The sequence below is a fragment of the Pipistrellus kuhlii genome, unplaced genomic scaffold, assembly GCF_014108245.1.
Source record: "Pipistrellus kuhlii isolate mPipKuh1 unplaced genomic scaffold, mPipKuh1.p scaffold_m20_p_10, whole genome shotgun sequence".
NCBI classification, from domain to species: domain Eukaryota; kingdom Metazoa; phylum Chordata; class Mammalia; order Chiroptera; family Vespertilionidae; genus Pipistrellus; species Pipistrellus kuhlii.
Genome location: NW_023425405.1, coordinates 52,514,744 through 52,541,407, shown reverse-complemented (window position 1 = coordinate 52,541,407; position 26,664 = coordinate 52,514,744). Strand labels below are relative to the sequence as shown.

General features: G+C 37.5%; 1 protein-coding gene and 1 gene segment (V, D, J or C); both read left to right on the top strand.

Moving 5' to 3' along the window:
* The first annotated feature begins 445 nt into the window (after positions 1–445).
* On the top strand, positions 446–2,846 carry LOC123651972. The segment is given in 2 exon segments: positions 446–594; positions 696–2,846. Coding segments are annotated over 2 exon segments (420 nt in total).
* A 2,303-nt stretch (positions 2,847–5,149) lies between these two features.
* LOC118714437 (T-cell receptor gamma chain C region DFL12) lies at positions 5,150–23,540 on the top strand. 3 transcript variants are annotated; one of them, XM_045578596.1, is made up of 5 exons: positions 5,150–5,298; positions 14,615–14,938; positions 18,207–18,257; positions 20,936–20,986; positions 22,958–23,540. In XM_045578596.1, exons 1-5 carry the CDS (start codon positions 5,178–5,180, stop codon positions 23,098–23,100), a joined length of 690 nt encoding a protein of 229 aa, XP_045434552.1. In that variant the 5' UTR covers positions 5,150–5,177; the 3' UTR covers positions 23,101–23,540. The 3 variants fall into 3 exon arrangements, with proteins under 3 accessions (XP_045434552.1, XP_036285680.2, XP_036285679.2); XM_036429787.2 differs by lacking the exon at positions 18,207–18,257; XM_036429786.2 differs by lacking the exon at positions 20,936–20,986.
* Positions 23,541–26,664: the final 3,124 nt, after the last annotated feature.

Genomic DNA, 26,664 nt, shown 5'->3' with positions numbered 1-26,664 from the left:
TCCAGCAACTTTCTTCATTCACAGCAGAGTATAGTAATATCATGTATGTAAAGTAATATCTACAGTAATTGTTAAAATTTGCCAAACTATTAATCTATAAAATGTACATATTTTTGGGTGAAGTTGTGGGAATATTATCTCTTTAGTTTATTATTATGTAATGATCGTGTCCTTCCCATTCTCATGCTAGCCACACAAAGCTACCCACACTCACAAAATATGGTGAAAATCTATAACTGAGCTCCAGAATAGATGTATTTGAAACAAGACTTCAAGGAAAAAATGGCAGGCAATTGCTCTCAAGAGGAAGTTATCATTGACTTATTACAAAACAGGTGCTGTGATGTGGTCTTCCGGGACCTGATAGCTCCTTTATACCAGGAACACGATAAAATAACACTGTGGCAGATCGTACTGAGAAGGACTTTCGTGGGTTCCAAAGCAAACCTTCCTCCGCCGTGCCTGCCTGCCTCCGCAGAACAAGGGTTGTCACTGCATCCACAGTCCTGATTCACACCCCTCCGAGTGTCCAATCTGACCAGTTACTGGCAATGCCAACCCTGTGGTTTTTCCTTGTGTCTATGGCTTGGGTTTGTAGGTTAACTTTCCACCTTTCTTATCTTTTCGTTGTTTTTATCTCCGGCATGGTAAAAAACACTTTTCAAGTGCTCCGAATTCTCTCCCTTGCTTTTCAGATGGAGACACCAAAGTGAGTCTATCCCAAGAGCAACTCTCCTTTATCCGAAGACCAAATAGAACGGTGCACATAAGCTGCAAGCTGTCCGGGATTCCCCTGGAGGATGCCATTGTGCACTGGTATCAACAAAAAAAAGGGGAGCCCTTGAGACGAATCCTTTATGGCTCAACCAAGAACAGCAAGGACAACAAGCTCAATCCCCGCATGGAGACGTATAGGATGGACGGTACCTTTAACCTGATAATCAATAATGTTGCCAAGTCCGATGAAGCCATCTACTACTGTGCCTGCTGGGATCCCACTATGTCACAGAGTCACCGGGGACCTGTAAGAAAACCTTCTCTATTACTGGCCCTCAGCTCCTGTGACACCTGAGTAACCACAACAGACTGTTTAATGCTCCTACTCGTAAGTTCATAAACAACTGAGACAGGGAGGGCTCGTAGAACATAGACAGCACAAAGCCCACTTGGACTGAGGAAGCTGGGGCTGGCTCAGAGAGGGCAAGCAACTTGTCCAGCACTAGTTAACCAGAGAGCCAGGGCTCCACTTTCATATGTTCAGTGAAGGGTCTTTCCTGCCTCTCTTATGGTCAGTGTTGAACTTCTTTTAGCAAAATTGTATTTCTTTCCAAAGGAAGCTTTAACAACTGTACCAGGCCTTCATATGTGACCTCCCCAGAACGTGGGAAGGTCTGATATGAAGGCAAAGTATGTGACTTCACACAGTTTGAAAAGGATAGCGTCAGCAGGAGACAGACTCCAAATTCCTTCTGTCTCCATGCTTTTTCCCCTGTGGTTACTTACTCTCCTTCATTTCTTATTAGCTCTGAAATTCCCAATAATTAGGAAGTCTCCCTGGAGTGCACATCAAATATATGGGTATGTGGGAAGCGGAGCTTGGTTTGTCATTAGTGTATTTGTAAATCTTCACCAGTTACAGAACAACATGTTGAACCAAGGTTCAAATTCCCTGCTTTTCACTCTGAGGCCTGACACCTATCCTAAGTTCATGGTCATGCCCTGGGTTCCTAATTTGATAGCCCTGACTTGCTATCCTCATTGTTAGAATAACGCAGGACATTTTCATGCCCAAGGTGTCAACAGCCACACCTTGAAAATAATAACAACAGTAGTAACAACAAGCTATCCTCTTACATTGCAGCTGAAAACTTTTCTCCTTGGATGTCTAATAAGTATCCAGAACAAAATTATTGATTCCAATCTCACTTCCCTATCCCTTTCCCCTATTTGTAGTATTTTTTTCTCCCCAAACATTCCTTTCTCAGTAAAGGACAAAAGTGTATTGTGTCAATGAACACATGGCAAGGATATTTTGTCAAGCAGCTGGTGTTTCTTGGTTTTTTCACATATTTTGTTTCCTCTGGTAATGAGAGGAAAATAAATGAGGAAACCTATGTATTCTTTAGGCATTTTCATAATATGAGATCTGAAAAAACAAAAAACAAAAGACACAGGTGATCCTGGGCCAGAAAGTAAGTCACAAACCCAACCAACCAACCCCATGAGGCACCACCTGAGACTAGAATTGGCTGCCCACACAGAGTGCCCAACCAAAACTCTTAGGTCCAGTGCAGAGCACTCCCACTCCTTTCTCTCTAACTTAACACAAGTTTAAAAACTATTTTTCCCGTAGCTTACACATGTGGGATAACCAGCATATAGTTGTTCATAATGTCTTTTATATTATCACCAATTCTAAAAATGGCTACCATTAATAAATCAACAAACAACAAATGCTGGCAAGGGTGCTGAGAAAAGGGAGCTCTCATGTAGTGTTGGGGGGAATGCAGATTGGTGCAGCCACTGTGGAAAACCATATGGAGTTTTCTCAAAATTTTAATCACCGAACTCCTTTCTGACACAGCAATACTACTGGCAATGTAGCATAAGAATACTGACACACCAGTTGGAAAGTATCTATACAGCCCTATGTTCATTGCAACATTATATACAATTGCCAAGGTCTGGAAGAGCCCAAGTGTCTGTCATAGATGAGTGGATTAAAAAAACAACAACACAGTGGTACATTTACACAGTGGAATACCAGGCAGTCATAAAAAAGAAGGAAATCTTTCCTCTTGCGACATCATGGATGGACCTGGAGAGACTATTATACTAAGTAACATGAACCAGTCAGAGAAAGACAGGTGATCTCACTTATATATGGTATCTATGAACAAAATAAGCCAATGAACAAAATAGAAACAGTGGCATGAATACATGGAACAGAATGATAGCTCCCAGTGGAGGTAGAAGTGGGAGTAGTGGGAGAGGGGAAAGAAAGTGAAAGAATTAGCCAAAGAACATATATGCATAACCCATAGACACAGACAATTGTGTGGTGAGGGCTAAAGGGAAGTGGAGAGGGGTTTGGATGGAGGTGGGTAAGTGTGGGGGATGAGGACATCTGTAATGGTGTCAATAATAAAATAAATTAATCAATAAATATTATAATATACTTGGGACCTATTTTATGAAGTAGAGAGCTATTTTTGCTTTCACAGCAGATCACTAATAGCTAAGTCAATTTTTAAATTGTCTATCATATTTAAAAATTCCATATCATATATTCATATTGGCATATATTTGGAGGATTTCCTGAAGGATTTATGTTTTATTTTGTTTCATTATTCTTACACCATTATTATATAAGTAGCTTTGTAATAAATGTTAAGTTCTATTATGCCAAATGTCAATTCACTAATATTTTTCAAAAAGTTATTTTTCAATTATCTCTTATTTATTCTTAATATTAACATTTAAAGTAAGTTATCTTGCCCACACCCAACTCTACACCCATAGAACAAAAAATAAAATGTTTTCATAATTTTAATTGATAATGCAGTCAATTTATATATATGAATTTAAGAAGGATTAGCATATTTATGACATTGAGTTTTATCTTCATGAATATGGTGTATCTATCATTTATTCAGTTTTTATTTTAGTCCTTTAGTAAAATCTTTTACTGTTTTCTTCATATAGTTCTTATATTTTCTTATAAATTTAATAAAAGATTTTATAACTCTTTACTTACTCTTTTGTATTTATTTAATCACAAATTCGTCCTGGATCATGAAATATAGACAACTATTAAAGCTCCACATAATTTTGCTCATAGTTTTGGAATAAGGGAAAAAAGAGGACAAGCTATTAGAAAGGAACTGAGTGAGTATCATTTACACCTACAACTGGTGCAAAAGGTATTTGACCGTTCTCAGTTATAATAACTTGGCATACTTGTTAAAAAAACACACACTTTACAACATAATTTTATTTTTCTGTTGTTTTTGTTTTATTGTTGACCCTCTCTCAGTGTGTTGGGTACTGTGAATGGACAATTGGCCCACCAATGACCACCTCAATAGTTCATTCTCAGGCTCAGAGACAGTGTTTGCTCATGGGATTTAGGCCCCGACCTGGATCCAACATGCACAAGGGAGTCATCGGGACATGTCCTCTGTGGGTCCTGGCAGAAAGACAACTCAGCTGTACTCAGAGAAGCACTCAGCTGCTTCTGATGATTTTTTCCCCCTGATCCAAGGCAAGTGGCATGAGAATATAGGACAACTCCAAAGAGGGTTCTTCTTTCAACATACGTATCATTGAACTAGATTTGTTTGTTTATCTGTTAATCCTCATCTGAGGGGGATATTTTTCCATTGATTTTTAGAGAGTGGAAGGGAAGAGGGAGAGACAGAGAGAGAGAAACATCGATGTGAGAGAGACACATAGATTAGTTGCCTGGGACTGTGCCCCTGACCAGAATTGAACCCAGGACCCTTCAGTCTGTGGACCGACGCTCTATCCACTGAGAAAAACAAGCCACAGCTAGATTTTGCTCTTAAATGTTAATTTAAATAAGAAACCTATTTTATAGGAGCTGGAATTCTATAAATTTATTCTTTTACTCCAGGAAAAGGAATGTCATGACAGAAATTAATTTCTTACTCTACATTTCCTGGTGAAGAATCACACTGTCAAATAATAAAAGTGGCTTCATTAAAAATGGAGAATTTTGTTCACATTTCTCAGGTGTATTTGTGTTGGTGGATTTGCATTTTTAGTGACTGAAGCCTTTCCTCCTTTCAGAGACACATTCCAACTGCTAGAGGGGCAGCCCTGGTGGGTGTGAGCAGAAGGAATGGCCTTCCCTTTCATGCAACCTCTGAGCAGCTTCATACAATCGAACACCTGGAAATGTGAAAGCCTTCATTCTCTGAATACTTTTCCTGGTAATTTAGAGAAGTAGTTGGCTGACCAGTTGGGCTTGATCTTTCCTTTTTCTGCTCTTATTCTTTTCATTTTCTACCAGTCCTTTTCAATGATTAGTGCCTTCATGGAAAGCAGACATCTGGTTCAATTCATCGGAGGAAACTTACAGATGCCACAAAGCCTGTGTGTAAGGACTTCCTTAAAGATCAAATTGCCTTTTTTTTTTTTTTTTTTTTTTTTCAATGCTGGTCACGTCATGCTTAAGAGCATGGCGAGATTTTTGTAGGAGCCATAACCAGTGTGTTAGCTCAGGCTGGATCAAGATATTTGCGGAAGGGACTCAACTCATAGTAATTCCCGGTGGTAAGTAACTTTTTTCTATTTTTAAAAACTGGTAGATGCTATTTAAATAAAAACAACATAGGATCACCTCAATCTGACTGCCACATTCTCAGCCTCAGCATATGAAGAGCAATTTTGCAGCTACTGGTCACTGTATATGGAAACAGAACTACATTATAAATGGTTTATTACTTCCCTGCTTGTAAACAGATTGAAATTCTATTCTTAGAATACACATACAACAAAAGGGTAGATTGAGGCTAGAAATGAAAACATTTTGAGCACCATGTCTGTAAATCATTGGTATAAATGATTGGTTTAAGATACTTTTCTTGGAGAAGGTATTTTTTTTTTTATTGAGAGACACTTTTATTCATTATATCTTCTCTATGTTGAGATGAAATATATTGCACCATTCTCTAAATAATCTGATAAACCTATATTATCAGTTTTTACGCCTAACCACAGCTCAAAAACCTAATTTTTACAGTGAATGAGTGAAGAACATTACAATTTATGCTACCACGAGGCTTGTTATATTGCCCAGAGATGGACCAGTTTAATGAATTATAAGCTCAATATGCCATTGCAGCTCCAAAGTCTATGAAAAAAGTCTGCATGGTTTTATGCCCTCATTTGTTTGTTCGTTGTCTCAACGAACATCTATAGGAGAGAGTTTCTGTGCTGAATGAATCCTGGAGATAAAACAATGAAGAGGACATTGCTCCAACACTCACAAAGCTTCCATTCTAGTAGATACGTGTTCTAGATTCCGGCTTGATTGGGCCGCCTGTTCTTTGGCCTATGGCCATCACAGAGGAAGATGATCTTGGGTTCATGAGTTGTTTTCCATTATTTATGTAAGTGTTATTAGTTATAAAATGCATGCATTCCGTCCATTAAAGAGAATGATATCAGCTAATATTTGTATTGAGGGCCAGGCACCACGTTAATAGTTTCAGTGCCTTATCTCATTCCTCAGTAGTTCTGGACCAGAGATCCTCTTATTCCCATTTCACAGATAAGGAGACTGAGGCTTAAGGTAGTTCAGTTATTTGCCTCAAGTCATACGGCTAGTTACTATCGCAAAGTTTAGAGTCCAATAGAGATTTGTCTATTCCAAAGTGCATGATCTGGACCATTATGTGACATTGGAAACATTAAGTGGTGTGTTTTTTTTTGTCTTCTGAATATTTATTCTTCTATAGTCTGACCTTTGAAATGGACTTTTAATTGACTACTTACTAGCAATACCTCATAGTCTGTATTACTATTCTTGTGTGAAAACAATGCTTCTGCTTCTAATCACAGCACCCCTCTCTCCCTCCAGAAAGATCAAGTAGGCCATGTTGAAAGGCATTAATTAAATACTTAAGATATGATTCTTTCTATAAAATGACAAGTCATTTTGATACCATTCACTCAATTTTCTTTCTGTATTGGCATCAAGTTTGCTAGAAATAGTGTAGCCAGTAAAAGAACTAAAGCAGTTGCACTAAATTGCATAATTCAGGCCACCTTTCCACTCATAATGGGACAGCTACAGAAATGCCAAGCCCAATTAGGTCATCTGATAAGCAACCCAGAATGTATGGCCAGTGCCCTGGCAACTGTAGGTGTTATGAGTCCAAAGGCACAGTCTTTCAGCGACAAATAGCAGGTAGTGCAGGTGCTGAGGGCTAGGTGATGCTGCGGGCTCAGGATTGTTGGATTCAGTCCCCATTTGGTCACCTATCGTGGTGATCTCGAGAAAGCTTAATGACTTTATCCAGGTGTTTGAAGGCAATCGTCTCCTGACCTAGCATGGAGGACAGTAATAAGGAGTAACGACTGAGGTTCCCTAAGGAGTGGAGATGTTAGGTCCACTTGGTATTTTTATGTTGAAAGATTTTTAAAGAAGTTTATAGAATCTATTTATCTGATACCAAAGATAACCAACGGAAGTTTTTGTTTGTTTGTTTGTTTTTTTAAATTGCTACATTTGTCATTTGGCCAGAGGATGGTTAATATCAAAATATTTGACTATGTGATCATATGCAAGGTCATACACTGGATTTGCTTTTGTGAAATTCAGTCCAATAAATTTGTTCGTTCATCAGTAGCCTTACAAATGAAACCTTGCCTGAACGAGGGAGAACATTTCCCAAGGATGTTCTAGCCTATTAGATCCATTCAAGTGAAGGTTTTGAAAGAATTTTTACAGTTGATAAAGCATTGAAAAATAAAGTATATATTTTGATTTTCTTAGTGGTTGTGATCAGATGAACAAATAAATTTATAAATTGAAAAGCAACTTTCTGGTCTCTTTTGTCCAAATGACTCCATACTCCATATAAATTATAGCAATAATAATGGAGACACACATATAATTCATGAGGGTCCTAAAATAAATGCGTTTTAGGAGAGTATGGGGCAGGGAAAATTATGGACTTAATTCTGGGTCTATCACTTTCTATATAAATATCCTTTAACAAATAAATTTTGATTTAGTGGTTATTGTTTTATTAAATTTATAATCATAATATATACCTATTATGGAAAAAAATGGAAAATACAATAAAATAAGGAATTAAAAAAAAAGCATTTTTCTCAGTCTGCTGAGATCTAGCTCCCAGGTGTATCCTCTGTTTGGCTCCCATACATTTTTAATAAAAATTATAGACAGGTTTTCAAAGGGATGTAGAGTATAGCATAGGAAATATAGTTAGAAATACTGTAATAATTCATGGTATCAGGTGGTTATTGCATTGATCAGGGTGATTGTAAGTTATATACATGTCTAATCACTATGGTTATAGTTGAAACTAATATAATATTGTATGTCAACTGTAATTTAAAATTTTCAAAATTATAAAAAAATTTTGAAATAAAATTTAACGTTGACACATCACTGTTACTATTTTTATATATTTCCATTTATTCATTGTATATACGCATTTCAAGTAGCTGTTGTGAGAATTAAATGAAGTTAAATATGGAAATAACCTACCACAAAGGTTGGGACATGGTCAGTGATAAAAATGTAAATTCTCCAGAATTCAGATTTCCACCCATTAGAGCTCATCATAAAATCAGAAATACAGATAAGTATATTATCTAGTCTGCAGGTCATTTTTTTTAAATGGTCAGTATTTGCACAATACTTTGAATTTCTAATTGTTACCTGCTTGAAAAATGATTAGAATTTAATAACCATTATCTCAAATACTATTAACCTAAATATAAGGTGATTCCTCATTTTCCAGTAGAAATATCTAGAGGTAAGAGAGGGGTGGGGCTTGCTATTTTCATGTATGAATTTATAGTAGTATGGAGAAAAGTCAAATATCCACTTATAATACTTAGTGTCTTAATTTAGATTATAGCTACAAAGTTAAAAATTATATCAAAACAAATACCAGGTGTGAAATATCAATACATATTATGTCAATATAAATAGCAGCTGATTTTTCTTTGCCCTTACATTTCATTAAAAATTCTATTCAAACTCTTCTCATGCATCTAAACCATCTATTTAGAGCAACTTTCTAAATTATTGTTTATTTTGGGGTCCCTTTATTATGTATGATGTCACTGGAAATTTAATCTGAAAAGATAATTACCATTTATGAAATTAAGGAAAAGCACTTTATCATTTATTCTGTTATTCTATACATGTGCAAAGTTAAACCTCTTTGTTATCTATAACCAATGATAGCTCTAAAACTAGTATTTTAAATTTAAAAAAAATAATTTATTTCAGTTTGATATCTTATCTAAATAGTATTTTTGGTCAAAGCAGAGTATTAGAAGATAATCTTTTAATATGATAGATTTCACAAAGGACTGAAATTCAAAGCAACCCCTGTTCTGTGAAGGATAGTTTTGGGAAAGAAGACCTCACCTTATGTTCTGGCACTTTTAGTCTGTTTGAATTCCACATGTTTTGCACCTATATCACAGAGCTACAATTCACAAACATATTCTTTCATCTCTCGTGTCATCTTTGAGTTAGAGATTAGACTATCAACCTCACGGGCAGAAAAAGAAGCCAGCTATAATGTCAGTTACTTAAACTGCTTATTACCAAAATCTATTTGAAAAAACAGAAACCCAAATTATAGCCAGACCAGAAATAAAAATAGAAGATCAAAATCATTAAAGAAAGCAGAAGAAAATGGCCTGTAATTTATCCAGCAAGAGGACTGGGTAAGGTAGGAGAGGCACGTCAGTTATATCTCAATTTTTAAAAAGTGAATTTTTAAAAAAGAAAAAAACTGAAGTAGAGTATATACGTTGTTAATTAATAAAATGAAGCACTTCAAATTTTCAAACATGTGCTTCCCACTATAACATTATGACATTTTCAATGCACGAGTCCCTTAGGATGAAAGGGAAATCAAAGTGAATATTGTCTAGGACATTCATTTTATAAAATGGAAGAAATGGTCTTTGACACACCCTTTTGATGCTACCACTGCCTCAATGCCATGGACTTTAGAGCAGTTGCTTTTTTCACGGACGTGACCCTCAGCAGATGTGGTCAGGCAGGTGATCTAACAGGACAAGTGGAGGCTTTGAGGACAGCCATCCTGCCATTTCTCTTGTGGTTCTGGCCTGAAGGCCCACTACCAGGAGCTTCAAGCTGAACTTGCAACAGGAAATGGAAAGATGTCCATTTGAGGCTGGAAAATTTCTGGTGAAAGCATGGAATGCTAGTAGTGCTATTGGTTACCTGGGGAAAGAGCCATTTGTTTTGGACAACACAAATGCAACAGCTCCCATACTGACCTCATATTATTAGGCTGTAGCTAGTGTTCCCTCTGATTTTCTTAACACTGGAAATGCAGATCAGACTAGACAAATTAGTTCATTAATTAAGCGTGTGAAAGGCACACTTCTGATGATGGTGGCTTTGAGAATTCCAGACATATTAGAGCAAAGTGGGATGCATTGCCAAGGACTTAGCTGCCACCTCAAAGTGCTGAATTCCTCTTCATTAGGGCAAGGTTTGGTCCCATGAAGTTAAAAAGTCAGGTTGGAGCACAAAGCCATCACAATAAAATGGCTAATAATTATTATAATTACTTATTTCCATAGCATTTTAAATCAAATTGTTTTTCAAATCTTGTTTCGCTTTGGTCTCACTTGGACACAAGCAGTGATGTCAAATTGATTTGCACTAGCATCATTGTTTTCAGATCAATAAAGCATCAAAAACTTGAATTGACTTTGTTTGCTTAGACACAGACCTTGTTATGAGTAAAATGAACCAGGACCAGAACACTGATCTCTTGAATTGCAGGCTGTCCTAGTTCCACTAGCGTTTGAAAAACTCAGAGAAGCTAAATTAGCCTAAAGTTTTTGATAGTGGTTGAATCACTGTGGAATTATTATAGAAAAGTCTTCGGCGATGGAACAAAACTTATTGTCACGGGTAGGTGTCAGAATGCAACTTCTTAAGATAATAGAGGGAGGCAAGAAACAATGAAATTGGAATAACACTAAGAATATCTAGAAAGAACAGGAATGTGATGGGAATTAGATACAGAAATCTTAGGTGAGATTGTAAAACAAATCCTCAAAGGCAAATATCATAACAAGACTTGGTTTTTGGGCACATGTGGACTCGCACAAAGGACTCATGTATAATGTATGTGATTATCATGGAAGTGTTTGGCCCTGGGGATAAGGTTTATTATTAGGTCAGTTTTGTGAGTTGACACATTTCCTATTCTGATGGTAGAAGGGTATTGTGGAAGAGCCAGGGCAATGGGGTCGGGATGACATGGAGCTCCAACTCCATCACTTACTGCTTATATGACCTTGGGCAAGAAACAATGAAATTGGAATAACAGTAAGAATATCTAGAAAGAACAGGAATGTGATGGGAATTACGCTGGCCTCAGTTTTTTTTTAACTCATAAAGTGGGATAAGTATGTATAGAAGATTTGTATGAGAATTGACTGAGATGGTGTGAATGAAGTACTTGCACATTGTCTAACATAGAATAGGTGCTGAATAGTGTCCTCCAGTTCAAATGTAAAGGAAAATTGTATCCAGTATGAAGAGGTGTTTGCAGCAGTAATATTGACAGAGCAGAAATTCCTCAGAGAATTAAGCTGTGTTTCTAACTATAATACTTATAAAAAAATTAATTTGGAGGTATTCTTTTTACTGTAACTTTTTCCTTACTTGGCAAGAAAAATGAGATTAACATGTGTTTGTTTTTAATTTTTATTATTGGCCTATGTGCTTAAAATCTTAATCCTTTATCTTTATTGATATTATTTCTAATACCAACAATTATTGGCCCTAAAATTTATAGCCAATAAGTTTCAGCTTCATGCTCTTATTAATCAAGAGTTTAAATTCATACAGAAAATGGTCAATATGTAAAGTCAATTAAATATAATTAGAAACTTCATAAGCTTGAAATTCAGATATAACCATAAAATAGCTATAACTATGTATTTGATAAAAGAAAAATAGAGAACATTTAATATCAATGTAGGTTTGAAATATTATGCTTTCAATTGAAAATATAGTTGACTTTTACCTAGAATTTGATAAATTTACATAATATTGCTGCATCTTAATAAATATAAACAACTTGGGCAATTTAACTCAGACATATTATTTGGTTATGCAAGTAACTACATCTATGTATTGGAAGGCTTATTTATTCATTTATTTACGAGGCCCGATGCACGAAATTTGTGCAAGAAAAGGCTTTCCTTCCCCCGACTGCCAGTACCGCTTCCCTCGGGCACCTGGGACCCCGGCTTCCCTCACAGCCCAGCTTCCTCCAGAAGGTCATCAGGACAGCTGGTCTAATGAGCATATTACACTTTTATTATTATAGATTTTTCTGGATGATCTTTTGCATTTCATTTCTATTATTGTTGACAAAGTAATATAAGTAAACTCCCATTTTTTAAAAATGTTACTTCAGCAGGATAAACCTTGTTTTATCTTTTTTTTGAGGGAGGGCTTTTTTATTTTGTGAACTGATTTCTATTATATACATCATGAACAAGATTTTGAGCATAAAAATGTAAATTTTACAAAGAATGTTTAAAGAAAAAAACATGTAATATAATTACCCAGCATATAGGTACTAACCACATACAATCAAGTATACTATATAATACTCAGCTAACTATTACATTAAAAAAGGTATGGAAGTTCAAGATTGATTTTATCTTGAAAAGAATGATGCAAAGAATCTAGCTAAGGAAACGGGACAGGCAATAAAAATAGTGTATTTCCCCACAAAAGTGCGTCCAGTTTGTCATTTGTTTTTCTATGTCTTTAATATAATGAACCAGAAGTATGACTATGAAGAAAAAGTTTCTAAGATGAAAATTAGATTCTTTAATATGTTGACTAGAGACTCAAATTATATAAATATAATGTAAAATTTAAAAATTAACATTATTTTATATAGGATGGTTTTTAAGTTAAAAATAAAATATATGGTTGGAGAAATATAGAATGTCTTACTACTATAATATATAAAATATAATTGCACTAAAAGTAAGATACAATATATAAAATTTAAAAAGCATATTTTGACTTAATTGTGTTTACAACATGATTTATAAACCCAACATTCTTTTCTTACTGATATAGTATAAAAATCAGGAGCTTTGCTTCACAGATAGGAAGTCTCAAAAACTTTTTTCCTTTCCTTCTCAAATGACAAATTCAATTCATTTTTCTTAAAAATTTGCCCATTGACTTATTAAACTAACTCTAAGCTAGTCCAAAAAGAATATAGTAAGGAATGTGTGTTTTAATCAGAAATAAAATTGAAAAGGTTTTTAACATTTATAATTTCAATCATTAGATTAATAATAAATATATAATCTAGTAGTAACATTCCAGCATGCATGTGGCATGCCTTGTAAATATATGATGTTTTGTTACATATTCTGCAAGAAACTCTAGAACCATAGCTCTTAACATTATCCCAATTATATATAAATTTTACTCAGCACATGAAAACAAAAAACAAAAAATTATGGAGCTCTAAAATAGCTCAGTAGCCTTATAGGGTAAACAAAAATTTCATGAGCAATACTCAGAGTCAAAATATGGTGTATTTAAAATATGGTTATAATAGTCATGTTTAAACTTCAAATGAAATTCCAAAATAAAATGTGCTTTTGGTAAATCTTTTCAATGGCAAAATGAAATTCTGCTAAGGGTATTTACTCGCTAGATTAAGATAAGTGTTTCTGAAAATGATCAATGAAAATTTTAATAGAAATTTTGGAATTGTTGCTATTTTGCTCCTAAATTCAAGGCATCATAAACAATTTGGCGGTGCAGTTTTCAATACTGCCCTAAAATATCTGGAGTGGTTCAGGTGTGAAACCTATGGGGAGAACTCTAGTACTTCAGAACTGGGCATGGGGTCCATATTGGAAGGTAGAAGAACTGGATAAAGAAAGTACACCTGGTAGTAGACTCCTATTAAAACAAGTAACTATGTACTGTTTAGAAAGACATGAAAAACTTCCTCTGGCATTTATTTTTATAAAAATAACATAATTTGGCATATTTCAAGATCAGTTAATAGAGAGTGAGTTCCCACAGAGTTACAGAACAGGAGTCTGTGTAGCCAAAAAGAGCTTACATTACAAAAGTCATAATGTGGGAAGGAAAGTACCTTACTTTTTATTTTATTTTTAAATTTTTATTGAACTTATTGGGGTGACATTGGTTAATAAGATTATACAGGTTTCAAGTGTACAATTCTGTAACACATCATCTGTATATTACATCGTGCCTTCACCACCCAGGCAAGTTCCCTCCCGTCCCCATTTATCCTCCCTGTACCTTCTTCTTCTGCCTCCCCTAGCCCCTTGCCCTCAGGCAGTCACCATAGTGTTATCTGTGTCCATTTTGGTTTTTGCTTATTTGCACTTTAGAAGCCACTAAGAATTCTCATCTGAAGAGAGATTATCTCTTCCCCTACTCCCCTATCCCCGCCTTCCTCGCCTATGACAGCATGAGAGAGATTAAAAATGAATAAATAAGTTCACAAATGTTGGAGCGGTTAAAAATTATATCCCATTTTAGCACATGGAGAAGGAACAAAGGCCAAATTTTCATTCAGGCTGTGCCATTTAATAGCTGTGACATTGGGCGAGTTATGAACCCTCTTTTCACGTCTGAAAATAAGAACAATAATAAGTAGCCACACTACTGGTATATTGTGGATGAGAGGCCATTCAAAGCACTGATTCAGTGGCAGCTTTCCTTTCTTTCACTATAGGCTAGGTTGTTCCAAACCACACAGTGTTTGTGTGTCTCTAATTCTTCATTGCTATTCCACTTTCCCCACAGATAGGAGCTATGGTTCCGAGTTCTACCCCAAGCCTACTATTTTTCGTCCTTCAGCTGCTGAAATAAACCTTCATAAGGCTGGAACACATCTTTGTCTTCTTGAGAAATTTTTCCCTGATGTTATCAAGGTATACTGGAAGGAAAAAGACGGCGATACAATTCTGGAATCTCAGCAGGGAAATACCATGAAGGTTGGCGACAGCTACATGAAATTCAGCTGGCTGACCGTGAGTGAAGAGTCAATGCATAAAGAACACAGATGTATAGTCAAACATGAGCATAATAAGGTGGATCAAGAGATTCTTTTTCCTGCAATAAAGAAAGGTATGTGTGTGTGTGTGTGTGTGTCTTCCCAGAACACTTTCCCACCCCCCCAAAGGGAATGCCCCATGAGTCTGTTAAGCATTACCAATAATAATCATTATATATACATATATGTTCCTCAAATGTTGCTACACTTAATAGTTGCATAAATGTCCTAATATTTTCCCATAGAATTAAAAATAGTTTACATTTTGGAACATCAAAAGATAAATAAAAATTTTACTTTTCTCAGCCTCAGTTTTATCACTCAAAATTAAAGCCTCATGATTTTTTTAGGGTTGTTGATGAAACAACCTACATGACAGCACCAGCAATTTAGCACACAAGAAATGCTCAAAAAGAGATTCCACTTTTGATTATCTTACTTGGCCAGGAAATGAGAATAAGCATACATCTTTCAGGAATTTTCTGCTCAGCAAGCAAAGTCACTCATGCCTGAGTCTTGCTATACTTGCTATACCCATAACAATGAATCTTAAGCAACTATTGGTGTCGTTCTGAAGGGACTGGATTGGGGTTCACCAAAAAAATAGGATAATTTAGCCCTGCAGTGTTATTACGGTCCTAGATTCGCATTTTACATACCTCTGCAGGTAAATTTTGGTGAGGCTAGTGCCTAGAAACATATTTCCATTCTACATAATGAGTATATTTCTTGCCGTTGGTTTTGCTGCTCAACAAACATGTAGTGCAGTGGTAGCGCGTGTCAGGCCTGGGAGGGGAAAGATGAATACACTAGAACGAATCTCTGTTCCAGGAGGATGCACACAGTGAAGAGAATGTAGACTTTTCCTAGACATGCAGCGTCACCTGGGATTCAGGCATGATGTCCCAAAGAGTACCTTTGATTCAGATGCTGTACATATTTAGACAATGTGGGCAGAGGGCCAAATGTGCCCTGGCCCCAGCCATGGTCCCAGAACTCCCTAGACTCAGAACTTAAAGTCCTGAGTATTAACACAACAGAACAAGGTCCCATAAGAAGGAACCAGTTGGTACTTTACCCTGTGGTTAACCAGCCCTTGTTAAGCACTGGGAAAAGAGGATGTCAGATGTGCTAAGACCTTTGCTGTGTACCAGTCTTTATCTTAGATCTGAGTTTCCCCAAAGATCAAATCAGGTTGAAACACTTCCTTCTGGGGCTGTAATGAAAGACAAATGAAATAATGTCTGTGAAATGCTTGCTTTCAAAAATATAACATGAATGTATTTATTCATATCTGTGTATTTATATGTCCTTTCCTAAAACTAGGTTAAGATTGACAAAATAGCCCTAAGTTTTCCTATTTCTGTGGTTACAAAACAGAGAAGAAGCAAATAGGCAAAGCACAAGTTTAATACAATCACTGAACTTCAATGTCCTATTAGGTTTTTATTTTTCCAGTGACCAGAGATGACTACCATAAAGGAGAGAAGGTTCCATTACCAGGTGTTTTACTTGGCATCTAATTTCTGAAACAAATGTCTCCCTTGGCCGTCTCATGGCAGCAAAACTAACGAGGGTGTTTCTGTTAATATCATTCTATGGCAAATTTCTCATGCTGTTTCTTGGAAGATTTTTGTGTGTCGTTTTTTTATTCTAAAAATATTACATAGAAGCACAAATCACTGAAGTGATTTTGAAGGGAGAGAAAACTAATCTGGTCCAAGTTTTCTGCCAGATTAGGAAAGAGAATTAGGATACACATATGGATTTTATGATGAAAAATTGTTACTTTCTTGTTTTTACCTCAATCAGTGCTTGGTGCTAAGAGATTTTTATTTATTTTTAATGAATAAAGTCACTGCAAGGAAGATAAAGGGACATTTGAGACATAGTAAAGTGAGGCCTTGGGGAATATTTTAACATCTAAACATGATTATACTAACATTTTTAATCTTGGGGTTTGCCCCGAAGTCTGTACCTCAGAGCCAGTTTGGTGTGTTTTTTTTTTAAGACCCCAGCAAAGAAAGACCTCATTGAGTGCATAGAAATGCATACCAGAACCACATCCATATGGACAAGAATGTATCTAGTAGAAAAAGGATAAGCCAAAGCAACCATTGCAACTACTTTTCTCACCCAATGGTCAATGCTCTTTTTAAGAAATTTCTTCTTTGTATGTATATCTGCCTTTAAAAAAAACAAACAAAAACATTGTAGATAAATACAACTCTCACCTCAGGTTTTATATATCCACCTAACTATAAGTGTGACTTGGTTTATCTGAGAAGAATTGCCCTGAAATGCCAAGCTCCCGTAGTAAAAAGGTAATTTGCTAAGCATAACTAAGACACCTGGAAGAGATGTTTTAGTGTCTACAATGGTGGACGTACATTGTTTCTCTATAGATTATTTTCCATTTCTATGGTTTATTTTCAAAGAGTACTTTCCACATGTTCTCTCCCATTTAATCTCCCGCAACAGTCCTTTGAATGCTGGCTCTGCTAGTCACTGGTGTGCCTCTCAGCAAGTCACTAATGCTCTCTACACCCCAGTCCTCGTCGGTGACATGGGGCCCTCCAAAATACAACTCGCTCCAGTGTTCCTGGGGGGTTAAGTGAGATAATGCCTGTGAAGCATTGGCCATGCGCTGTGTCACACAGCTTCAAACAGTAATGATCACTTCAAAGACATTAGCTTTTATTAATATCATTGTCATGTCCACAAACACAACTGCAGAAAATTATGTGGGTGAGCGGGGCATATTGGGGAAATGCATGATTTGGAAAGGCATGGCTTCTTCAATGGGATATTTGTCTACACCAGACTCCTTCAAACATGTGAGATTCTGTTGTGGGTTCTATTGTACAATTAAGCAAGTTTCTTTGTAGCAACTGTTCGTGCCAGCAGTGTGTGCTGAGGACTTGTAGAGCAGCTCCTTTTTCTGTTCATTTTTTCCCATTCAACAGTACTTATGGAACAGTTACTTTGTGGCAGGCACTGTGCTAGGAGCAATGAGTGCAGGAGAAAAACAGGTAGTCTTGGGTCATAGCCTCCAGGTAGGATTCAAAAGTTAAAATGTACCCTTCATTTCAACATCTTCACCTGCAGGAACAAAGTATATGTATCAATAGTAGGTCTACTGAATTGCATAGAGTCTAGGCAACTATTCCTGGATTTATGGGGCTCATATTTTTAATGGCTCTTTTCTGTTGGTAGATTCTATTATCTATCTATCTATCTATCTATCTATCTATTGTCTATCTATCATCTATGTATCTATCTATCCAGACAGTCAAATAATGGTTATGAATAATTTATTAATAGTGCTCTCATTTCTTGCAGAAGCTGCTGTTATTAATCATAAAATAGAAGTTAATCTGGAAGACAAAAGTGGTAAGTTTTTGCATATGTTTGCCTTTGTGTCATGCTGTAGCATTTTCCTCCCTTCTGATCAACTTAAATTTTGAACTTCTCTTGCTTAAGGTAGAAAAATCAGAATGGCTGGATTTTGCAGAATAGACTGTGATATTTTAAGCCAAGCCGTCATTTCCTATTAGCTATGTTAACACAGTAAATGCCGTATTTTGGTATGAAATGACTGTGGGGTGCGGTGATATGCTCAGAATTATTTCAATACTGGATTTTATTCATCTGCATGGCTTTTGTTTCTATTGATTAGGGAACACATGCTATCAACAAGCTTCTAGATGTTTATCTTTGGTTTTTGCTAGTAGTTGAAAACATGAACTGACAGTTACTGAGCAGTTCTTATACAGAAGGCTTAGTGTTGTGTTTTGAATGAATTTACTTGTTCAATTATCATAATACTCCTATGAAGTGGTAACTATATTTTCCACCATTTTACAGATGAGAGAGTGAGCTAAAAGTAAGTCCCATACATGGGGCCACACAGCTAGATCTGGGGTTTCAGCCCAGGCCACCTGAGTCAAGTGTTCATATATTTCCTTAGTTCTCTATGCTTCCTTTATGAGTTGAGTCATAGAGCAAAAAAGCCAAAAGCCAAGACCCTAAGACAATGGATGAATGGCTGGAGCGGGGCTAGGGACAGTGCATGGGCTTCTGAGTACCACAGACTGGGTTTCAACCCCAACTCTTTTAATAATTAGTTTTATGCATATGGGTACTGACATTTTATAAAAAATACTTTCCTCATCTGCCAACTCAGCTCTTAAAGAGATAAAGTCACATATGTAGAATGTCTAACATAAGGTATTTCATTTAGCTGCCCTATAGCAGTGGTTTGCAAACTCATTAGTCAACAGAGCTAAATATCAGCAGCACAATGATTGAAAATTTCTTTTGAGAGGCAAATTTTTCAAACTTAAACTTCTTCTAACGCCACTTCTTCAAAATAGACTCACTCAGGCCGTGGTATTTTGTGGAAGAGCCACACACAAGGGACCAAAGAGCCACATGTGGCTCACGAGCCACAGTTTGCCAACCAAACTATAGGGTCTATAGTATCATAGCCCCAATAAGAAACTTTCAGGAAAGACAGGTGAGCCATCACCTCTTAAAGTTGCAGAGAATTTGCATTAACCACGTTCTTCCAGTTAACATAATGCCCTCTACTGAAACCTCACACTCACCCCACTGTGAACGCTACCAAATTTTCATGGATTGTACCCTTAGTAGGAATCATACTGCATGCACATGTAATGCTTCAGATACTTCCAAATCAGCAACTCAACTTTATACTCATGTTTAATCCTTTGATATTTGGAGTATTATTAATTGCACCTGGAGATGCAGAATTACAGAGTAAGAATGTGACCTGTAAATTCATGTTGCTGAGATTGAAATGCATCTTCTGGTACTTATTAAATGCATGGTATCAGGCAAATTACTTATCTCTCCCCATTTATTTGTAAAGCAGGAATTAAAATAATAATCTCATAGGTTGTTGTAAAAATATGTAAGATTAATGCTTTGCATACAAAGAACTCAGAGTGTTTGGCACTTGTGTAGTGGTTAATGAATATTGGCTATTATTAATTAGATATGTGGTGAGGGTGAAGAGATGCTAAAAGTTAATTACCACAAATATTTTCTTCTCAGGGGACTCACTCATTAAAAACACAACCTTAGTTTTGAATATTTTGGAGTGCTCTAAGTGAATTTAGCAGAGGTTGTTGGTTGACTTGGCCTGCAAGCTGGATTCTACACTGTCTTGTTCTTGTTGGTAGAGATGGTAGATGTTGGCTCTGCTAGTCACTGGTGTGCCTCTCAACAAGTCACTAGTGCTCTCTACACCCCAGTCCTCGTCGGTGACATGGGGCTCTCCAAAATACAACTCGTGTTCCTGGGGGGTTAAGTGAGATAATGCCTGTGAAGCATTGGCCATGCGCTGTGTCACACAGCTTCAAACAGTAATGATCACTTCAAAGACATTAGCTTTTATTAATATCATTGTCATGTCCACAAACACAACTGCAGAAAATTATGTGGGTGAGCGGGGCATATTGGGGAAATGCATGATTTGGAAAGGCATGGCTTCTTCAATGGGATATTTGTCTACACCAGACTCCTTCAAACATGTGAGATTCTGTTGTGGGTTCTATTGTACAATTAAGCAAGTTTCTTTGTAGCAACTGTTCGTGCCAGCAGTGTGTGCTGAGGACTTGTAGAGCAGCTCCTTTTTCTGTTCATTTTTTCCCATTCAACAGTACTTATGGAACAGTTACTTTGTGGCAGGCACTGTGCTAGGAGCAATGAGTGCAGGAGAAAAACAGGTAGTCTTGGGTCATAGCCTCCAGGTAGGATTCAAAAGTTAAAATGTACCCTTCATTTCAACATCTTCACCTGCAGGAACAAAGTATATGTATCAATAGTAGGTCTACTGAATTGCATAGAGTCTAGGCAACTATTCCTGGATTTATGGGGCTCATATTTTTAATGGCTCTTCTCTGTTGGTAGATTCTATTATCTATCTATCTATCTATCTATCTATCTATCTATCTATTGTCTATCTATCATCTATGCATCTATCTATCCAGACAGTCAAATAATGGTTATGAATAATTTATTAATAGTGCTCTCATTTCTTGCAGAAGCTGCTGTTATTAATCATAAAATAGAAGTTAATCTGGAAGACAAAAGTGGTAAGTTTTTGCATATGTTTGCCTTTGTGTCATGCTGTAGCATTTTCCTCCCTTCTGATCAACTTAAATTTTGAACTTCTCTTGCTTAAGGTAGAAAAATCAGAATGGCTGGATTTTGCAGAATAGACTGTGATATTTTAAGCCAAGCCGTCATTTCCTATTAGCTATGTTAACACAGTAAATGCCGTATTTTGGTATGAAATGACTGTGGGGTGCGGTGATATGCTCAGAATTATTTCAATACTGGATTTTATTCATCTGCATGGTTTTTGTTTCTATTGATTAGGGAACACATGCTATCAACAAGCTTCTAGATGTTTATCTTTGGTTTTTGCTAGTAGTTGAAAACATGAACTGACAGTTACTGAGCAGTTCTTATACAGAAGGCTTAGTGTTGTGTTTTGAATGAATTTACTTGTTCAATTATCATAATACTCCTATGAAGTGGTAACTATATTTTCCACCATTTTACAGATGAGAGAGTGAGCTAAAAGTAAGTCCCATACATGGGGCCACACAGCTAGATCTGGGGTTTCAGCCCAGGCCACCTGAGTCAAGTGTTCATATATTTCCTTAGTTCTCTATGCTTCCTTTATGAGTTGAGTCATAGAGCAAAAAAGCCAAAAGCCAAGACCCTAAGACAATGGATGAATGGCTGGAGCGGGGCTAGGGACAGTGCATGGGCTTCTGAGTACCACAGACTGGGTTTCAACCCCAACTCTTTTAATAATTAGTTTTATGCATATGGGTACTGACATTTTATAAAAAATACTTTCCTCATCTGCCAACTCAGCTCTTAAAGAGATAAAGTCACATATGTAGAATGTCTAGCATAAGGTATTTCATTTAGCTGCTCTATAGCAGTGGTTTGCAAACTCATTAGTCAACAGAGCTAAATATCAGCAGCACAATGATTGAAATTTCTTTTGAGAGGCAAATTTTTCAAACTTAAACTTCTTCTAACGCCACTTCTTCAAAATAGACTCACTCAGGCCGTGGTATTTTGTGGAAGAGCCACACACAAGGGACCAAAGAGCCACATGTGGCTCACGAGCCACAGTTTGCCAACCAAACTATAGGGTCTATAGTGTCATAGCCCCAATAAGAAACTTTCAGGAAAGACAGGTGAGCCATCACCTCTTAAAGTTGCAGAGAATTTGCATTAACCACGTTCTTCCAGATAACATAATGCCCTCTACTGAAACCTCACACTCACCCCACTGTGAACGCTACCAAATTTTCATGGATTGTACCCTTAGTAGGAATCATACTGCATGCACATGTAATGCTTCAGATACTTCCAAATCAGCAACTCAACTTTATACTCATGTTTAATCCTTTGATATTTGGAGTATTATTAATTGCACCTGGAGATGCAGAATTACAGAGTAAGAATGTGACCTGTAAATTCATGTTGCTGAGATTGAAATGCATCTTCTGGTACTTATTAAATGCATGATATCAGGCAAATTACTTATCTCTCCCCATTTATTTGTAAAGCAGGAATTAAAATAATAATCTCATAGGTTGTTGTAAAAATATGTAAGATTAATGCTTTGCATACAAAGAACTCAGAGTGTTTGGCACTTGTGTAGTGGTTAATGAATATTGGCTATTATTAATTAGATATGTGGTGAGGGTGAAGAGATGCTAAAAGTTATTTACCACAAATATTTTCTTCTCAGGGGACTCACTCATTAAAAATGCAACTTTAGTTTTGAATATTTTGGAGTGCTCTAAGTGAATTTAGCAGAGGTTGTTGGTTGACTTGGCCTGCAAGCTGGATTCTACACTGTCTTGTTCTTGTTGGTAGAGATGGTAGATGTTTGCTCATTTGGGAGGTTGGTGATGTGAGGGTATCACTTTAATGAAAAATCATAAGAAGTAAATATTAGTAAGTGTAACCTCTCCCATTAATATTTCCTACCCTTTCAAAAGAACTGGTGAAACTAATCAAATGACTTCTCCTAGATATATTTCAGCTGCAGCTCATCAATACCTCTGCCTTCTACACCTACCTCCTCCTCCTCCTCAAGAGCCTGGTCTACTTGGCAGTCATTTCCGTCTGCCTGGTTAGGAGAACAGCAGTCTGTGACCATGGCAAGAGTTCCTAACAGATGATGGTACAAAAGGATCAATTTTTCTCTTCTTTTTTTTGTCTCTGAACCTGTCTGCTGAGGACCTAGTTGGACTTTCCGTGTTTAGATGATTTCAGTTCACATGTGCATTTTTTCTATGATGTCATTTTTGCATAATGATTTTCAAACCACTGGGCAAAAGAAAACTTCACTGTGTAACATAACAAATTCTGCCATTACTCAGGGGCAGGGCCAAAGGGCACCCTTTAGCACCATCTTCCCATAATCCCCGTCAGCTCCTCTAGCTACGCCTAATCATCACGCCTTCTGAGTACAGACAGCACGCAGCCTCTAGTCACACTTCTTAGAGCTTTTGCACCAAACAACTGCTCTGAACGTTCCATTTTACGCACCCAGAAGACTCCAAATCTGCTACTTGAATTCTGTATTTTGTTTTTCATAAGACAATAAAAAAAATTTTCAATCAAAAGTCTCCTCTTGTCCATGTACTTTAATCTGATGAATCTAATTGGAAGTCCAAGATAAGAAAGACATGACAAATGAGGTATCAAGTTCAGTGTTGGTGTGATGGTCCACACTACAATGCTATTTCATTCCCTGAGACGGTAGTTCTGATGCTTTCTTTGAGGCGCTGGTTCTGAGCGGAGCCAGTGCCAAATGAAGGTGCCCAGCTTCCTTCTCTGTCAAAGGTCACCACAGCCATACTTGTTTGGTTTGGGGAATTCCAATGGCGACACTGTGGCACCTACCATGGTTTTTGCACTGTGTGCTCAGATCGATACCAGTGTTTCTCAAGCATCAAGTTTCCCAATCCTCACGATCACCCTGTGAGAACTGCCCTGGCTTTGGAGAGGCAGTGTGAGGGATGGGTGAAGCACGTCGACTCTGAACCCCAGTGCCTGGATTTGAGTCCTGGGTCTGGCATTGCTATCTGTATGACCTCAGACAAACTCTTTGAACTCCATGTGCCATACTTTTCTCATTTGTAGAATGCAGTTACAGTGGCTGGTCTCCTCTATTTGTGTGAATTAGTTAATAATTTTTGGTACATGTAAGTCCTCAATAGCATTAGAAGCTAACTGTTAGTAGCTCTACTTTAGAAATAATAGAACACACACACACACACACACACACACACACACACACACACACACACTGTCATCTCTAATCTTATTTCCCTGCAGAGAGGTTAGATGTGGGTGGAATAGTGCCTCCATGAGTTTCTGCTTCAAACCAGGCAATCCCGTTCATCCTCTCAGAGCCCTTGGAGGTGGGTATAGTCCAAGTTCACAGACTGGGGAGACTTATCTGCTCCTGGTCACCATTTTGTAAGTAATGGTCATTTGAAGCCAGGTCTTTCTAGACTCAGAGACATATTTTGTTGCCTAGTATCATATAACCTCCCCCTCACCTACCTTCAACTGGGAAAAACAAAACTAAACGAAACATACACTGCTTCTTTACCAATGGCATTCTCCAAGGAGCCAGGGAGAAGTTTCTTAAGGACTTGCAGGTGCATCTGCATTTTCTCCTGGTAGAACCGTAATTGCTCCCTTGATTAGCAACAGGATGGAAATCCTGCCGTATAGAATGTGTCCCAGATTTGCAGCTGCTCTTTGGGGTGTAAATGAAATGAACTGAGAGTCCCAGGCAGAACAGGACGTCTGATGGTGCCCTCGGTGCTCTCTGGGCCCGAGGTCCGCAGAATCACTGAGTAGAAGCCTCTCCGTGTCCATGGGCATCTCTGAGGTAAATGGGTACACTTCCGCTTTGGTCCAGGACTTTTCCCTCACAGCAAGACTGCCACACGGTGTGACGGGAGGAACACTGGGCCAGAAGTCTCACCTCCCACTCCATAATTAGAGCCTGTTACTTGGCCTGGCTCTAACTGTGTCATTTATTCTCTTTAAAAAATGTATTTTTATTGATTTCAGAGAGGAAGGGAGAGATAGAAACATCATTAATGAGAAACATTGGCCGGCTACCTCCTACTTGTCCTTTTCTAGGGATAAAGCTCACGATCTGGGCCTGTGCCCTGACTGGAAATCGAACTGCAACCACCTGGGTCAACGCTCAACCATTAAGCCACACTGGCCAGGCTTTGACCATGTCATATTGCCTAAGTTTACCCATCTTTACGAGAAAGTGTTCGATTTAAATAATTTCACATTTCTAGCATATTTACAAATTAAATTCATCCTAATGAAGTAATAACAGCAAACGTTTGCACAGTTCTTAATATTTATCTAAGCATGTGTTAACATTTAATTCTCACAAGAACCCTAGGAAACCAGTACAATTATCTCTTTTCTTCTGATTGGGAAACTGAGGCAAAGAGGGGATAAAGAAGGTCCCCATAGTTAACTGATAACAGGAAGAGCTTGGATTTGAACCCAGGAAGCCTGTTCCCGGAGCTCTGCTCTCACATCTACATTAGTTGCTACTAGAGTAGAAAGGGATTAATTTTAGTTTCAGTTAAGACAGGAAAATTTTCTTCCTTATTAGGCTAAGAGCTAATGAAGAGAACTGCCTCTTTACCTGTCTACGCTTTCTCTTCTTACTCCTATGCTGTCCATACAATTAGAGGGTTATGGGCCAGCCTGCCACACAATTTTTCTCATGTTGGGAAGATTTTCACATGCTGACCTCACACACGCCAACCAGACATCTGAGATTAAGGTCCATGGCACGTGGTTGGGTGAAACAAACACCAGGACAACAGGTGGCACCCGCAGGTGTGCAATGAGAAACTTAGGCAAAGATTTCTCAATTCCACATGAAAGCACTCACGTCTCAAGAGTCTTTATAGCGTTCAAGTACTCCATACACTTCCCAACCACAAAGAGAAGGGAAACAACAAAGCAAACTTTTCCAGTTATGAAGTCTCTCCACTGTCTTAGATTCTTTTCTCCATTAACGCAAAGATTTTTGTGAAGGCTTTCTGTCGATCAAGCAAGCCACAATGATGTAATACTCGATTTTCCCTTTACATGAATCAAAGTTCTATAGAACAGCCAATTAGAAATTCTGAATAATAAGAGATAGTCAGAGATACTACACCCACATGATACATGTCAGCCAAAAAGTTAGAAACTCAACATGTCTTCAGCCATGAAAACTTATCTGGGTAAATGCATGATCGCTGTCAGGTTCTGTTAGACTATTTTTTATTTTATTTTTTTGTTCACTTTCTTCTGTTTTGTTTGAATAACAGCAAGTATCTGCAACTTAGTGAGCATCAGGAATTTAGCATCAAAAATTCCTGCTCGGCAGTTTGCATGCTCAGTCTGATGCTCTCACTGTACACAGCACAGGTATCATGCTGCGCTGATGGGAAGTCGACATGGGGAGAGGCTGCTATGCCAAAGGTTAAATGTGGGTACTGCCGGCGACCACACGATTCCAGGTTCATTTGACTGAAAATCTGCTGTTTTACCCATTATGTCAGCGGCTGTCCTCTTGGTGCCTTTAAAAAGTCTGAGGCTGGCACGGCTCAGTGGTTGAGCATCGACCTATGTGACCTAGGAGGCCATGGTTTGATTCCCAGTCAGGGCATATGCCCGGGTTTTGGGCTCCATC

Coding starts and splice junctions, on each gene's coding strand:
- LOC118714437 (XM_045578596.1), top strand. CDS start 5,178: ATGCTGGTCACGTCATGCTTAAGAGCATGGCGAGATTTTTGTAGGAGC. Junction 18,258..20,935: donor TAATCTGGAAGACAAAAGTG/GTAAGTTTTTGC, acceptor CATTTCTTGCAG/AAGCTGCTGTTATTAATCAT. Junction 20,987..22,957: donor TAATCTGGAAGACAAAAGTG/GTAAGTTTTTGC, acceptor GACTTCTCCTAG/ATATATTTCAGCTGCAGCTC.